We start from the raw sequence: 15,675 nt of genomic DNA, 5'->3' as shown, positions 1-15,675 counted from the left end.
ACAATCACGCTTTGCCTTCTGTGGGCAAGTCAGTTCTGGATCCACAAAGCAATGTCCCTTGGATCCCATGCCTCCTTACTTTCTCAATAAGCCTTGCTGAAATCTATATACACTACATCTACTACTCTTCCTTCATCAATGTGTTCAGTCACATCCTCAAAAAATTCAGTCAGGCTCGTAAGGCATGACCTGCCTTTCATAAAGCCATGCTGACTATCCCTAATCATATTATACCTCTCCAAATGTTCATAAATCCTGCCTCTCAGGATCTTCTCCATCAACTTACCAACCACTGAAGTAAGTCTCACTGGTCTATAATTTCCTGGCCTATCTCTACTCCCTTTCTTGAATAAGGGAACAACATTCGCAACCCTCCAATCCTCCGGAACCTCTCCTGTCCCCATTGATGATGCAAAGATCATCACCAGAGGCTCAGTAATCTTCTCCCTCACATCCTACAGCAGCCTGAGGTACATCTCATCCGGTCCCAGCGACTTATCCAACCTGATGCTTTCCGAAAGCTCCAGCATATCCTCTTTCCTAATATCTACATGCTCAAGCTTTTCAGTCTGCTGCAAGTCATCACTACAATCACCAAGATCCTTTTCCATAGTGAATACTGAAGTAAAGTGTACATTAAGTACCTCTGCTCTTTCCTCCAGTTCCATACACACTTTCCCACTGTCACACTTGATAGGTCCTATTCTTTCACGTCTTATCCTCCTGCACTTCACATACTTGTAGAATATCTTGGAGTTTTCCTTAATCCTGCCTGCCAAGCCCTTCTCATGACCCCTTCTGGCTCTCCTAATTTCCTTCATAAGCTCCTTCCTGTTAGCCTTATAATCTTCTAGATCTCTAACATTACCTAGCTTTCCGAACCTTTTGTAATCTTTTCATTTCTTTACTAGATTTATTACAGCCTTTGTACACCACGGTTCCTGTACCCTAACATAACTTCCCTGTCTCATTGGAACGTACCTATGCAGAACACCACACAAATATCCCCTGAACATTTGCCACATTTCTTCCATACCTTTCCCTCAGAACATCTGTTCCCAATTTAAGCTTCCAAGTTCCTGCCTGATAGCCTCATAATTCCCCTTACTCCAATTAAACACTTTTCTAACTTCTGTGTTCCTATCTCTTTCCAATGCTACGGTAAAGGAGATAGAACTGTGATCACTATCTTCAAAATGCTCTCCCACTGAGTGATCTGACACCTGAACAGGTTCATTTCCTAATACCAAATCAAATACAGTCTCTTCTCTTGTAGGCTTATCTACATATTGTGTCAAAAAACCTTCCTGAACACTCCTAACAAACTCCATCCCATCTCAACCCCTTGCTCTAGGGAGATGCCAATCAATATTTGGGAAATTAAAATCTCCCACTACAACAACTCTGTTATTACTACACCTTTCCAGGATCTGTTTCCCTATCTGCTCCTTGATATCCTCGTTACCGTCGTGTTTTCTTCGTGATTATATTTATACGATGAGTTCAGGACAGATCTTCTAAGATAGTGACTCCCAGGAATTTAAAGTTACAGACCCTCTCCAGCTCTGATCCTCTGATGATTACTGGTTCATGGACCTCTGTCTTCCCTCTGCTGAAGTCTCCTATCAATTGTATTTCTGTTGTAACTGTTGTATTTCTGAAAAGTCTTGAATTTAATGACCTGCCAAATCCCTCTTTATTTTGGCCTGCATAAGGTAGAATGTCTTTGTGAACTGGTTAAACAAAGATTAGTAGTGCAAGAATTTCCGGTGTAATATAAAAAGACAAATGAACTAGGAGAATTCTAAAAAGAACTTTTTTTGCTGAAGGTTGTTCTAAATTTCCTGCAGCAGCAGTAAATGGGAAGTGGCAGATTATCTACCAATTATGTTTGCACTTATTTCTGCCACTGCTAAGGGTTAAACTTAAATTTAATGAAAAAGATCAAAGGGAACAACCCTATTCACCTGCTTCATAACAAAGTGGTTTGTTTTCAACACCTCATCATCAGTATCCTTTCATTAACCCCGGCCAGAGCTCAGATGTCTGTCTGAACTGCTTGTCAATTCAGCTTCTGAGGGGATACTTAAAATAGCTATTTTAAACAATCACTTACTTGAGCAAAGAAACTTTTGATCATGCAGGTAGCTAAGTTGCTGGAAAAGTACATAGAACACAGAACAGGCACTTCAACCAATGATCATGTGTGAAACTAATTAAGCTAATGATGCCTAATTACAGTAATCCCTTCTGCCTGCACATGGTCCATCTCCCTGCACCCTCTGCTTATCCAAGAGCCTATTAAATATCTTTATCATATGTGTATATTACACTCTCTGTGTAAAAAAAAATCTTGCCCCACGTGTTTCCTTTGAATTCTCCTCCTCTGACCTTAAACACAGGACTGCTGCTGTGAGATACTCTGACCCGGGCAACAAAACACCAGTTGTCTGCTCTGTCTATGCCTCTTGTAATTTTATAAACTTCAATCTAATTTCTCATCAACCTCCACCACTCCAAAGAAAACAACTCTAGTTTCTCCAACTTCTCCTTTACATATACTGCCTCTAATCTGTGTAAATAAAGTAGCAATGTAACTTCCTGACCTTGAACTAGGTACCCCAAATAATACTGTACAGGCAAGCATGTCATATGCCACCTCTACTAGTTATTATCTTGTGCAGTCCCTTTCAAGGAGCATTGAACTTGGATCTCAAGATTCCCTTGCACATTAGTGCTGTTGAGTAAGCTAGTAAAAGTAACAGTGCATGAAATTCCTTTACATTTTTTCTAGCTCACCAGATATTCACTCCTGATTTCTCTTGTTGGCTGTCATAAAACAAACCCAATGAAGCCTAAGTTCTATCACATGATAGAACGATATGTCTGAAGGGTAATTATCTTCACAATGAACCCAACAGTTAGTGCACTTTTGCAGTAGCCTCTTTAAACTAGCCATAAATCTTCAACAATTTGGATATTGAAATAACCACAGCCTTCTCCTATTCAGTCTTGAGCTTCCGGTGGCAAGGTTTTCGTAATCAAAATAAAGTCATTATGCAGCAATTATTAACATCAGCAGGGAATACGCCTATTTGCTGTGAGCATTGGATCTGCTTCAATTTATTCTTTAATTTAAAAAAGCTTTAACATGTACATAGCTTTGCTTATTAGAAAACATGGAGACATCCCCTACATCAGATAATTGCCAAGAGGAGCAATGCACAGAGTACGATGTCTCCCCTGTGTCCCAATCTGGAAATGACAGGTGAAACCATGTGTGGTAGTGGCAAGACGAGAAGAAGTTGTGGCTTTATTTAATTTTCTCCCATCCAAAGTGAATGGCAGATGCTTCCTCTTCCTTTCTAGTCTGTACATAAATCTGTGCATTTTTTCAATAGGTTGTTGCTAAAGTGTACATATTTTGCACTATCGTTATAAGAACATTCCTGAATGTCTTGTGATAGTCTGCCACCATTTTCACAGGCTGAACAAGTATAAATTGTAAATCTGAAATCAGTACAAATTTATTAATGTAAGATAATTAATGTTTAATTAAAGGAAAATATATTATTAGATGTGAGTAATAGCTTTGTTTCATATTTTAAGTTACAATTTTTTATCTTGAAATATGACAGACAGGAAATATGGGAAAGTTAGTTAACTATATTTCAACCAATGTTTGTAAGGTTTTACTGAATGACTGTACAATATTAATTTTGTGCTTTAAGAACAAGCCAAAATGCTTTATAGCAAATTAATTGCTTCTGAAGTGCAACTAATATTGTTTTATGGGCAAATAGGTGCAGATTAAATACTAAATGACAGCAAATGATTTCTCTCTTTCACTTCAATGTGAAAGATAGTTTCCATACTTTGTTTGACAAAGTATGGCCTCTGTTTAATGTCAATTTATACCACCACAGAAAGGCACTATGGTACTGTAGATTATGTTCTCAAGTGCTTGGTCTGAGAATTTTCTGGTTCAAAGATTGAGATTGCCACTACTAAATGAATGAGGTGATATTTATTGCTGATGCCTATTTTTCTTACTAAGGATAACAGCCAAAGTCTCAGTGATGACTTAGCATTACTGACAACTTGATTAAAGAATGTCCTTATTTATTACTTTCACTTTTCAAAGTATATTTTGTTTTGTTGCTTATGCATAATTATTTTTAAAACTCTATTTATCCCTGTTAATTTCTACTGTTATATTTGTTTTTTTTAATTTTCTTTTTGATTGTGATTATTCCAAAATTTAATAGTAAGATAAATAAACATGAAAATTATAAGCCTTTTATTCAAATGTGGTTCTGTACAAATTACTATTTTTTTATTATGAACCGTGTCTTGAATATTTGGCTATATGGATGACCTACGCATTACAAGGGGTTGTGTTCCTCGAGAAGTGTCTATATAGTGATTTTCCATAGCACAAAATCCTACTTCTGTTTGAATTCTATGTTATAAATGGAGATTCATTCCTATGGGATGTTTATATCTCAGCAGTAGTGATGAGCTGTTGTACTGCAGCTGTTGTTTCACAGTGGAGGGGTGATTGGCATTTCAGAAATTTGCTATGAAAACTGGCAAAGCACTCTCGAGTGGCCAGGAGCTGTGTTTGGAGACACAAGCAAATGCAGATGCTTATCGCCTTCCAGCCTTCAGCTTGAGTGGTGACATACACATTTAAAAGCATATCAAATATAGGTAAGATAGTTTAATAATAAAATTCACAACAAATAACAGTGGTTGTTTTGGCTTGCAACTTGCACTTAAACTTGCTCGCCCTGTTTCAGATATTTTTAGGTTAAATTATGCACAAAACTCTCGAGGATAAAAAGCATCTGCTGTGCAGCGAAATGAACCTACTACACTACTAAAGAAAACATATTATCTGTGACTATGTCAAGAAATGCAAGTTTTAAAATAAATTAACAGTAGACAAGTTTCTTTCACATTTTCTGGTTATTTATTTATTTTCCCCCCACATTAATTCTGTGAGGATAAACTTTATCCCATATCGCAGTGATTTGGGGATTACGTAAGGGTGAATTTCCAGAAGTTAAGCGCCATAGCATGGGTGCTTGAGCTAATCAATGACAACTGCTTTGGCATATTTGATGAGTTAAATAGAAACATTCTGAGGAGGTAACTAACATGATAGGTTTTGGATTATTTATCAGTATTATTTTTATGGTTAGTCATTATTTTGAGCATTACCTTTATTCCAAGAATGCTGGAATACAAAAGGCTAGAAATGATTTGATGGCTGATCAGAACTCTGCCTTGATGCCATCTAGAATATTTTTAAAACTTTTACCTCAAAACTGACTATATGAAGCATATTGACCTTGAACGGTGAAGTTTAAATTCACTGGGAATAAGAGGTTTAAATAATGAAGATGCTGCTTAGAATTTTGGAAAAAGCTGATCAAGCTAAACTGTTTGAAAAGAATAAAAATCAGAAACCGTTTTCAATATCACTGGCATACATATTGAAATTTGATGTTTTGTGGCAGCAGTACATTGTAATACATAATAAAAACTAAAATACATTAAGTATATACAGTGTGTGTGTGTGTATATATAAATTAAATTACTGAGGTAATGTTCATAGGTTCAATGTCCATTCAGAAACTTGATGGTGGAGGAGAAGAAGCACGTTGAGTGTGTGTCTTCAGATTCCTATAACTCCTTCTTGATGGTTGCAATGATAAAAGGCTAGGTGATGGGGGGTCCTTAATGATGGATGCTGCCTTTTGGAGGCATCGCCTTTTGAAGGTGCCCTTGGTGCTGGGAAGGCTAGTGCCCATGATGAAGCTAACTGAGTTTACAATTTTCTACAGTTTTTTCCAATCTTGTGCAGTGGCCCCTCCACGCCAGACAGTATGCAACCAGCTCTGCATGGTACATCTGTAAAAGTTAGCAAGTATCTTTGGTGATATACCAATTCTCCTCAAACTCCTAAAGGTATACTGCTACTGTCATGCCTTCTTGGTAATTGTATCAATATGTTGGACCCAGGGTAGATCCTCAGAGATATTAATACCCAGGAACATGGAACTATTCACCCTTTCCTCAGCTGATCCCTCACTGAGGACTGTTGTGTGTTCCTTTGACTTACCCTTCCTGAAGTCCACACTCAGTTCATTGATCTTAAGTTGGGTGCAAGGTTATTACTACAACACCACTTAACCAGCTGAAATAGCTCACTCCTGAAATTCTGTCATCAATAGTTCACTCTTGAAATTTTGTCATCAATAGTTGTGTTGTCAGTAAATTTATAGATGATGTTTGTGCTGGGCTGAATGACACAACCCTGGGTAAAGGGAGAGTAGAGCAGTGGGCTAAGCACATATCCTTGAGGTGCACCAGTGCTGATTGTCAGTGAGGAGGAGATATTATTTCCAATCCATACAGACTGTGGTGTCCCGTTGAGGAAGTCAAAAATCCAGTTGCAGAGGAAGGTACAGAGGTCCAGGTTTTGGAGCTTGTTGATTAGAACAATTGTGTTGAACGCTGAGCTGCAAAATTGAACAGATCTGTGAAAATTGCTGATAATTGTACATCCCATTTTAGTTTGCATTTTATTGACAGGAATAGAAAATTATGCAGAGTATCGTGGATATTTGGTGCCCCTCCTGAAGTTGAATGCATTCCTGTGGTTAAGTGTGATTTGCATGAAAAAAATACATCAGTGGTCACCCCTGCAAATAAAACGCAGCAAAGTAATTTCTGACTTCAAAAATATATACTACTTAATCCTTCTTTTACAGATGAATATTATACAGACTTTGACTTAGTTTTAATATTTTTTATGTTTTACCATTTGTTGAATGTCTTACGATTACAACGAGAAGATAATATCATGATCATAAGACATTCTGCAAATAGTACAACCTGGAAAACGTTCAGCATACGATGGATTTGAACAATGATGCTCATCCTTGTTGAAATTCTGTCACTAGATATTACGAAACTGATATATTAGTGTAGATTCTTATGAGTGCAGCACTACCAGGGAGTCAGTGGTGCACAGCCCTTCTCTCTGATTAACTAAACAAGTGGAAAATAGACAGTGCAAATTTAGGACTGTTCCAATGCAGCATTCTGTGGCTCCTACTCTTTAACGAGGATATCGGATATGAGAACCATTCCTCATGTATCTTTCATTACGGTACAGGTTATCCTTAATATAAGAAGCATGTTTGCATTGGCACGCCCCTAATAATTACAAATTAATGTGTTAGAGAGATGCTGCCCTCTGGCTGTGGTGATGGTCAATCATTGTTCGCTAGACACTGATCAAGCATTGATTCATTGTTGAACACTTGTGAGTATAGACTCTTATAGGTGCAATAAAGTCCAACTTTGGGAATCAACATCACACACACAATTGCATTGGGTGCTTTGAATGTCCTTGGATGTTATCATGAGCTATATGTGGAGCAGCTGGCAACCAATCTACAACCTACATTCCTTAGCTGATACTCTAAACCTGTTTTTCATATAGGTGGTCTTGCTGGTTATATCACCACAATTGTAAATTGATGAATTTCAGTCCAAACATTGCAATTCAGGAGCCTTAATAATTGAAATAGAAAGAGAAGTTAAAGTAGGAGAGTCACAGAGCAGATTGAACGACGTCCTATACGTTGCAATAGTAACAAGTAAAATTATCAACATTAACGTGAAACAGCCAACAACGTACAGCTTAACATGAATATCCTCAAGTTCCTAATCATGATATATTGTGCCTTTGCAGGCTACACTATCCACCACTTCCTCCATTGTAAATGAGATTAATTCACTAGAAATTATATGAATTTAAGTTGATTCCAAACAGCTTCCATTGTAAAACATATTGAAAATCTTGCACATAGTTACATTGATTTGAATAGTGTACTAAGCTATTATTAGTGCTTATCAGATGATTTGGTCCTGAAAATCTAATTTTGTATACTGTAATTTCCTTGCATGAATATGGGAAAATAGGGGAAATTTTAATTTTTTGCAGTTTAATTATGACATTTCAACTTTTAATTTAATTACACATATCCTCAAATTTACTTAGCCATCTGTATAATGTTTTAATTTGATTAGAATTGCCTTTAATATGCTGTTTGCCTGATTGCTCAGTCTGTTTGATGAGCTGAGCACTCTTTGACCTCTTGCCTGTTTGCAGCAATTGTCAAAAATGCCTGGTTCCCTCTGCAGAGATTATATTTTAGGAGAATTTTTTGATTACCATGAGAAACACTGTTGCTTTACGAGTGACTGCAAATTCTGACTGATAAGTTAACTCCTTACCAGCTAAATCCTTCAAAACAATATTTTTGATCCATAAATAAACATGATTTAACCGACCATTATTCTAACATGGAGATTCTGGAATAATTCAGACAAGATTTATTACTTCTTGTTTTAATTACCAAAAATAAAAGATACTGTACTGATTTTCTAGAGAAAAATTATATAAATTGCCTTTGTTATTGTCCTGTGATGCAGTAATTGTTCAAATAATTCATTCTTATCCTTTTGTTTTAGTCCAAGGCTCTAATCCCTCTGCAAACAGAGTCTCATCCAGAAACAAAACAGAGAGTGCTGACAAACTATATGTTCCCTCAGCAGCCACGTAACGATGAAGGTGAGACTTTTCCACACTTAAGGCTCAGATCACTGAATACTTTCAGGTGATACCTCTTTACATGATGGTATTTCTTGCATTTGTAAGCTGGATAATGAGCAAGTAATACCTAGTTAGTTATTCTATTGTGGTATAAAAGTATTTAATTTTAACTGGGCTACTCTTCCAAGCTTCAAATTTTTGTTGTTTCTAACTTTGTAGAAAAATTGTATTTGTAGATTTTAATTTCTATTATAGAACAATGCATTACCATGCAGCTTTGTTGAGGTATGTGCTGTCTGGTGTGGAACAAATACTGTGGATCAATTTAAAAAGTACAGTATATGCTAAATTAAGTTATATCAGCAAAAATGCCAATAGAATTTATTGCCATTGGCCAAAGGACCTGATATCTGAAAAGGATAAGAAAAAAAGGTATTCCTAATATTAAGTGAGCCATTACAAATGACTAATTAGAACAGAGTTCAGCTGCAATCTAATACCTTGCAAGAGAACAGTTGGTGAACACTCAGCTTCAAAGCTTATACATGGAGGTTCACTCAAAGTCTACACATGCAGTTATCAGAGAAGAGTCATTCCTTTATTCATTGATTTATTTGAGCATAGGCAAGGAAGCTCTGAAATAACTTTGAAATCTCAATTCATATGGTATTACCAATCTTGCTAATTAAAGCGCTGAGTAAGATTGAAAACAACAAGGAGTAGAGCAGAGGGCAAGTGGATATTCAGTGCCATCTGCCCTGTTTGACCGGTCTCCCTCTCTCCCTTGCTCGCTGATGTCGGAGAAAAGTGCCTCAGTTTGATTGGTCTCTCTCGCTTTTGCTTGTTGCTCCCGGGGGAAGGTGCTTGCATTTGCCCGGTCTCCCTCTCCCTCTTGCGTGATGGTGCCAGAGTCTTGGTTCTTGGGCAAGGTTTAATTGACATGGTTTGTGTTTGGACTCTGCAGTTCATATTATATGTGTTTCTGGTTTCTGGTTACTCCTTTTTTATTGCTATTTTGCGCAATTTTGATCAGAGGGGACTGACTCTGTGATCTGCAGTGAGTGAATGATACAGTGCTGAACTGAACTCAACTAAACATTGCTGGACTGTGTGCTTTTCATGTTTTATATTCTGTGTGTTCTTCACTCGTTTCTTACTGTTTGTGCTATTTGTTCTTTCTGCGCATTGGGTGTTTGATGTTTTCTTTGATAGCGTTTCTTTGTTTTGTGGCTGCCTGTGGGAAGAAGAATCTCAAGGTTGTATACTGCAGACATACCTTGGATCATTGATTATTGTGCCTTAAGCATACCTATACATATATATTATCCCATTTTTTTTAACAATTTTGAAATAAGCATGTTCATAGAACCATAGAAACTACAGCGCAGAAACAGGCCCTTTGGCCCTTCTTGGCTGTGCCGAACCATTTTCTGCCTAGTCCCACTGACCTGCACACGGACCATATCCCGCCATACACCTCCCATCCATGTATCTGTCCAATTTATTCTTAAATGTTAAAAAAGAACCCGCATTTACCACCTCATCTGGCAGCTCATTCCACACTCCCACCACTCTCTGTGTGAAGAAATCCCCCCTAATGTTCCCTTTAAACTTTTCCCCCCTCACCCTTAACCCAGGTCCTCTGTTTTTTTTCTCCCCTTGCCTCAGTGGAAAAAGCCTGCTTGCATTCACTCTATCTATACCCATCATAATTTTATATACCTCAATCAAATCTCCCCTCATTCTTCTACCCTGCGGGGAATAAAGTCCTAACCTATTCAACCTTTCTCTGTAACTGAGTTTCTCAAGTCCCGGCAACATCCTTGTAAACCTTCTCTGCACTCTTTCAACCTTATTTATATCCTTCCTGTAATTTGGTGACCAAAACTGAACATAATACTCCAGATTCGGTCTCACCAATGCCTTATACAATCTCATCATAACATTCCAGCTCTTATACTCAATACTTCGATTAATAAAGGCCAATGTACCAAAAGCTCTCTTTACGACCCTATCTACCTGTGACAACACTTTTAGGGAATTTTGTATCTGTATTCCCAGATCCCTCTGTTCCACTGCACTCCTCAGTGCCTTACCATTAACCCTGTATGTTCTACGTTGGTTTGTCCTTCCAACGTGCAATACTTCACACTTGTCAGTATTAAACTCCATCTGCCATTTTTCAGCCCATTTTTCCAGCTGGTCCAAGTCCCTGTGCAGGCTCTGAAAACCTTCCTCACTGTCTACTACACCTCCAATCTTTGTATCATCAGCAAACTTGTTGATCCAATTTACCACATTATCATCCAGATCATTGATATAGATGACAAATAACAATGGACCCAGCACTGATCCCTGTGGCACACCACTAGTCACAGGCCTCCACTCAGAGAAGCAATTCTCTACTACCACTCTTTGGCTTCTTCCATTGAGCCAATGTCTAATCCAATTTACCACCTCTCCATGTATACCTAGCAACTGAATTTTCCTAACTAACCTCCCATGCGGGACCTTGTCAAAGGCCTTACTGAAGTCCATGTAGACAATATCCACTGCCTTCCCTTCATCCACTTTCCTGGTAACCTCCTCGAGAAACTCCAACAGATGGGTCAAACATGACCTACCACGCACAAAGCCATGTTGACTCTCCCTAATAAGCCCCTGTCTATCCAAATGCTTGTAGATTCTGTCTCTTAGTACTCCCTCCAATAACTTACCTACTACTGACGTTAAACTCATCGGCCTATAATTTCCCGGATTACTTTTCGATCCTTTTTTAAACAACGGAACAACATGAGCCACTCTCCAATCCTCCAGCACTTCACCCGTAGACAGCGACATTTTAAATATTTCTGCCAGGGCCCCCGCAATTTCAACACTAGTCTCCTTCGAGGTCCGAGGGAACACTCTGTCAGGTCCCGGGGATTTATCCACTTTAATTTTCCTCAAGACAGCAAGCACCTCCTCCTTTTCAATCTGTACACTTTCCATGGTCTCACTACTTGATTCCCTCAATTCCATAGATTTCGTGCCAGCTTCCTTAGTAAATACAGATGCAAAAAACCTATTTAAGATCTCCCCCATTTCCTTTGGTTCCGCACAAAGCCAACCACTCGATCTTCAAGAGGACCAATTTTATCCCTTACAATCCTTTTGCTCTTAATATACTTGTAAAAGCTCTTTGGATTATCCTTCACTTTGACTGCCAAGGCAACCTCATGTCTTCTTTTAGCCCTCCTGATTTCTTTCTTAAGTATTTTCTTGCACTTCTTATACTCCTCAAGCACCTGATTTACCCCCTGTTTCCTATACATTTCATACAACTCCCTCTTCTTCTTTATCAGAGTTGCAATATCCCTTGAGAACCAAGGTTCCTTATTCCTATTCAATTTGCCTTTAATCCTGGCAGGAACATACAAACTCTGCACTCTCAAAATTTCCCCTTTGAAGGCTTCCCACCTACCAATCACATCTTTGCCAGAGAACAACCTGTCCCAATCCACACTTTTTAGATCCTTTCTCATTTCTTCAAATTTGGCCTTCTTCCAGTTCAGAACCTCAACCCTAGGACCAGATCTGTCCTTGTCCATGATCAAATTGAAACTAATGGTGTTATGATCCCCTACACAGACTTCTGTCACTTGCCCTAATTCGTTTCCTAACAGGAGATCCAATATTGCATCCCCTCTAGTTGGTCCCTCTATATATTGATTTAGAAAACTTTCCTGAATGCATTTTCCAAACTCTAAACCATCTAGACCCCTAACAGTATGGGAGTCCCAATCAATGTATGGAAAATTAAAATCCCCTACCACCACAACTTTATGTTTCCTGCAGTTGCCTGCTATCTCTCTGCAGATTTGCTCTTCCAAGTCTCGTTGACTATTGGGTAGTCTGTAATACAATCCCACTAATGTGGCCATACCTTTCCTGTTTCTCAGCTCCACCCATAAGGACTCAGTAGACAAGCCCTCTAATCTGTCCTGCCTGAGCACTGCTGTAATATTTTCCCTAATAAGCAATGCTGCTCCCCCACCTTTCATTCCTCTGCCTCGATATATATGATAATTTTCTTGAACCATGAACAGCTATTATTACTTTGTGCCCAACATAAGATGTTCATCCCCTGCAACTGATCAGTATTAAGACATAACAATCACTTTGTTCAATCATTCAATGTTACATCCTTTCCAGCATCACTTGTACTCAGCAGACTTTTAACTAATAGTTGCATTCCTCTGCTGATCATTTGTGTTCAACATTCTCCTTGAGGTAAATTTCTCAAGGACGAATTGCCTTTTATATTTTGAACATCTCGTACTTATTCTATAGGTTGCTCATATAGAGAGATCATTTAACTGTTCTCTATATCTACACCTGCTTTGCCATGGTCAGTACTTCAAAGACAGCTACAATCCTACTGTAATTTCAATCAGTCAGGTTATTACTGACATAAAACATGAAATATTGCTGTTATTTGATAATGGTACACTGCAAAGCCATAAAAAATCTATAAATTACAAAATAAATAGAGGAAAAACAAAAGTTCATTGGTTCATGCAGCAATCTTAAATCTGATGGTGGAGGGAAAGAAGCTCTTCCTAAATCATCGAGTGTGGGTTTTCAGGCTCCTGTGCCTCTTCCCTGATGATTGTAATGAGGAGATGGCGTGTTCTGGATAGTGAGTTTCCCCAGTGCGGGATGCTGCCTTCTTGAGACACCATCCCTTAGCGATGCCCATGATGGGTTGTTGTGGTTGTGATAGAGTCCTGTGCATTGAGAGTTTCCACACCAGTCTGCGACGCCACCAGTCAGAAGCCTTTTCACTGGACAGCAATAAAAAATTGCTCAGGTGCAGAATCAAGATTGGTTACTAAGCTGTGATCTACAGAGAACCCTTGTATATGTGTGTATTCAGAATCTGAGCAGAAATCAGTTTTGATTCATAAACCAATGGTCCCCAATTTACCTACCTCTACTATACAGCAATAGCTCCTAATAATAAAAATCTGCAATAACAGTTTGGAAAACATGAATGTGTTCCATATCTTAAGAGCTGCCTCTCAGTAACAGGTGGCATTGATGGTGGAATTAGTCACTGAATCCAGTACTATCATCTTCTTGACTTGTTTACAGAGGAATTAAATTCAAATAATGTCGTGCAGTTTGCTGATTAACATCGATGTCCCCTTGTAATTTTAGTGATTTGCTAAAAGCTTAATATGTTCTAGATAAGAAACAATGCTAAAAAGAGAAAAATATAATATTTGTGGAAAATCTTTGTTCCATTACTTTTGCTGGTTAACAGCAGAAAACAGTGGGCTTTTTCAAATCCGTTCATGATATCAACTACTGTGGATAATTTCTCATTTATTCAATTTTCAGAGGTGGTTAAAAGTCAAGCACACAATTTTCTTACATGGTTAAGTCAAACACAAAATTTTTCTAGCTCTTAATCTAACTTGTCCAATATTAGATTATTTTAATTCTCAGCTATTTATTAACTTTGACAAATTGGACATGGTGGCATGCAAAACAAATGGTTTCACATTGGTTGCCTATTATACACCACACTACTTGGCCTGTTTCATTAACTTCAATGTCTGAAACAGTCTGACAAAGTGATTTCATATGATGTGTTCAGGTTCAATTTCAAACCTACAGCTTTTGTGAGAAGGTCCCTTTAGGTCTCCACATAATGTCTTGTACAATTTCATTCTTACCGTCCAAATCTTGGACTTAATGATGACAAAGTAACAACATTCAAAGAAAGCTGGCCACACAAATCTAGTAACTTCATGACATCTTTTTTACTCTGTAGGTAATTTTTTAAAAAAGGAGGGAGAGAGAAACCAGGGAATTATAGACCGGTTAGCCTAACATCGGTGGTGGGGAAACTGCTGGAGTCAGTTATCAAAGATGTGATAACAGAACATTTGGAAAGCGGTGAAATGATCGGACAAAGTCAGCATGGATTTGTGAAAGGAAAATCATGTCTGACGAATCTCATAGAATTTTTTGAGGATGTAACTAGTAGAGTGGATAGGGGAGAACCAGTGGATGTGGTATATTTGGATTTTCAGAAGGCTTTTGACAAGGTCCCACACAGGAGATTAGTGTGCAAACTTAAAGCACACGGTATTGGGGGTATGGTATTGATGTGGATAGAGAATTGGTTGGCAGACAGGAAGCAAAGAGTGGGAATAAACGGGACCTTTTCAGAATGGCAGACAGTGACTAGTGGGGTACTGCAAGGCTCAGTGCTGGGACCCCAGTTGTTTACAATATATATTAATGACTTAGATGAGGGAATTAAGTGCAGCATCTCCAAGTTTGCTGATGACATGAAGCTGGGTGGCAGTGTTAGCTGTGAGGAGGATGCTAAGAGGATGCAGGGTGACTTGGATAGGTTGGGTGAGTGGGCAAATTCATGGCAGATGCAATTTAATGTGGATAAATGTGAAGTTATCCACTTTGGTGGCAAAAACAGGAAAACAGATTACTATCTGAACGGTGGCCGATTAGGAAAAGGGGAGGTGCAACGAGACCTGGGTGTCATTATACATCAGTCATTGAAAGTGGGCATGCAGGTACATCAGGCGGTGAAAAAGGCAAATGGTATGCTGGCATTTATAGCAAGAGGATTCGAGTACAGGAGCAAGGAGGTACTACTGCAGTTGTACAAGGCCTTGGTGAGACCACACCTGGAGTATTGTGTGCAGTTTTGGTCCCCTAATCTGAGGAAAGACATTCTTGCCATAGAGGGAGTACAAAGAAGGTTCACCAGATTGATTCCTGGGATGGCAGGACTTTCATATGATGAAAGACTGGATGAACTAGGCTTATACTCATTGGAATTTAGAAGATTGAGGGGGGATCTGATTGAAACATATAAAATCCTAAAGCGATTTGACAGGCTAGATGCAGGAAGATTGTTCCCAATGTTGGGGAAGTCCAGAATGAGGGGTCACAGTTTGAGGATAAAGGGGAAGCCTTTTAGGACTGAGATTAGGAAAAACTTCTTCACACAGAGAGTGGTG

At 38.5% G+C, this 15,675-nt stretch overlaps 1 protein-coding gene across 1 annotated transcript in view; it reads left to right on the top strand.

Annotated features, from left to right (window-relative positions):
• lrrc7 (leucine rich repeat containing 7) overlaps positions 1-15,675 on the top strand; it is a 631,001-nt gene that overhangs the window by 515,114 nt on the left and 100,212 nt on the right. Inside the window, exon 19 of the mRNA XM_072273841.1 lies at positions 8,554-8,653. Within this exon, the coding sequence (XP_072129942.1) occupies positions 8,554-8,653 (100 nt within the window). The remainder of the gene's footprint in view (positions 1-8,553; positions 8,654-15,675) is intronic.

Source organism: Mobula birostris, chromosome 12 (assembly GCF_030028105.1).
Source record: "Mobula birostris isolate sMobBir1 chromosome 12, sMobBir1.hap1, whole genome shotgun sequence".
Lineage (NCBI taxonomy): Eukaryota > Metazoa > Chordata > Chondrichthyes > Myliobatiformes > Myliobatidae > Mobula > Mobula birostris.
The sequence above is the reverse complement of the archived record's forward strand: the minus strand, read 5'-3'. Positions and strand labels throughout refer to the sequence as shown.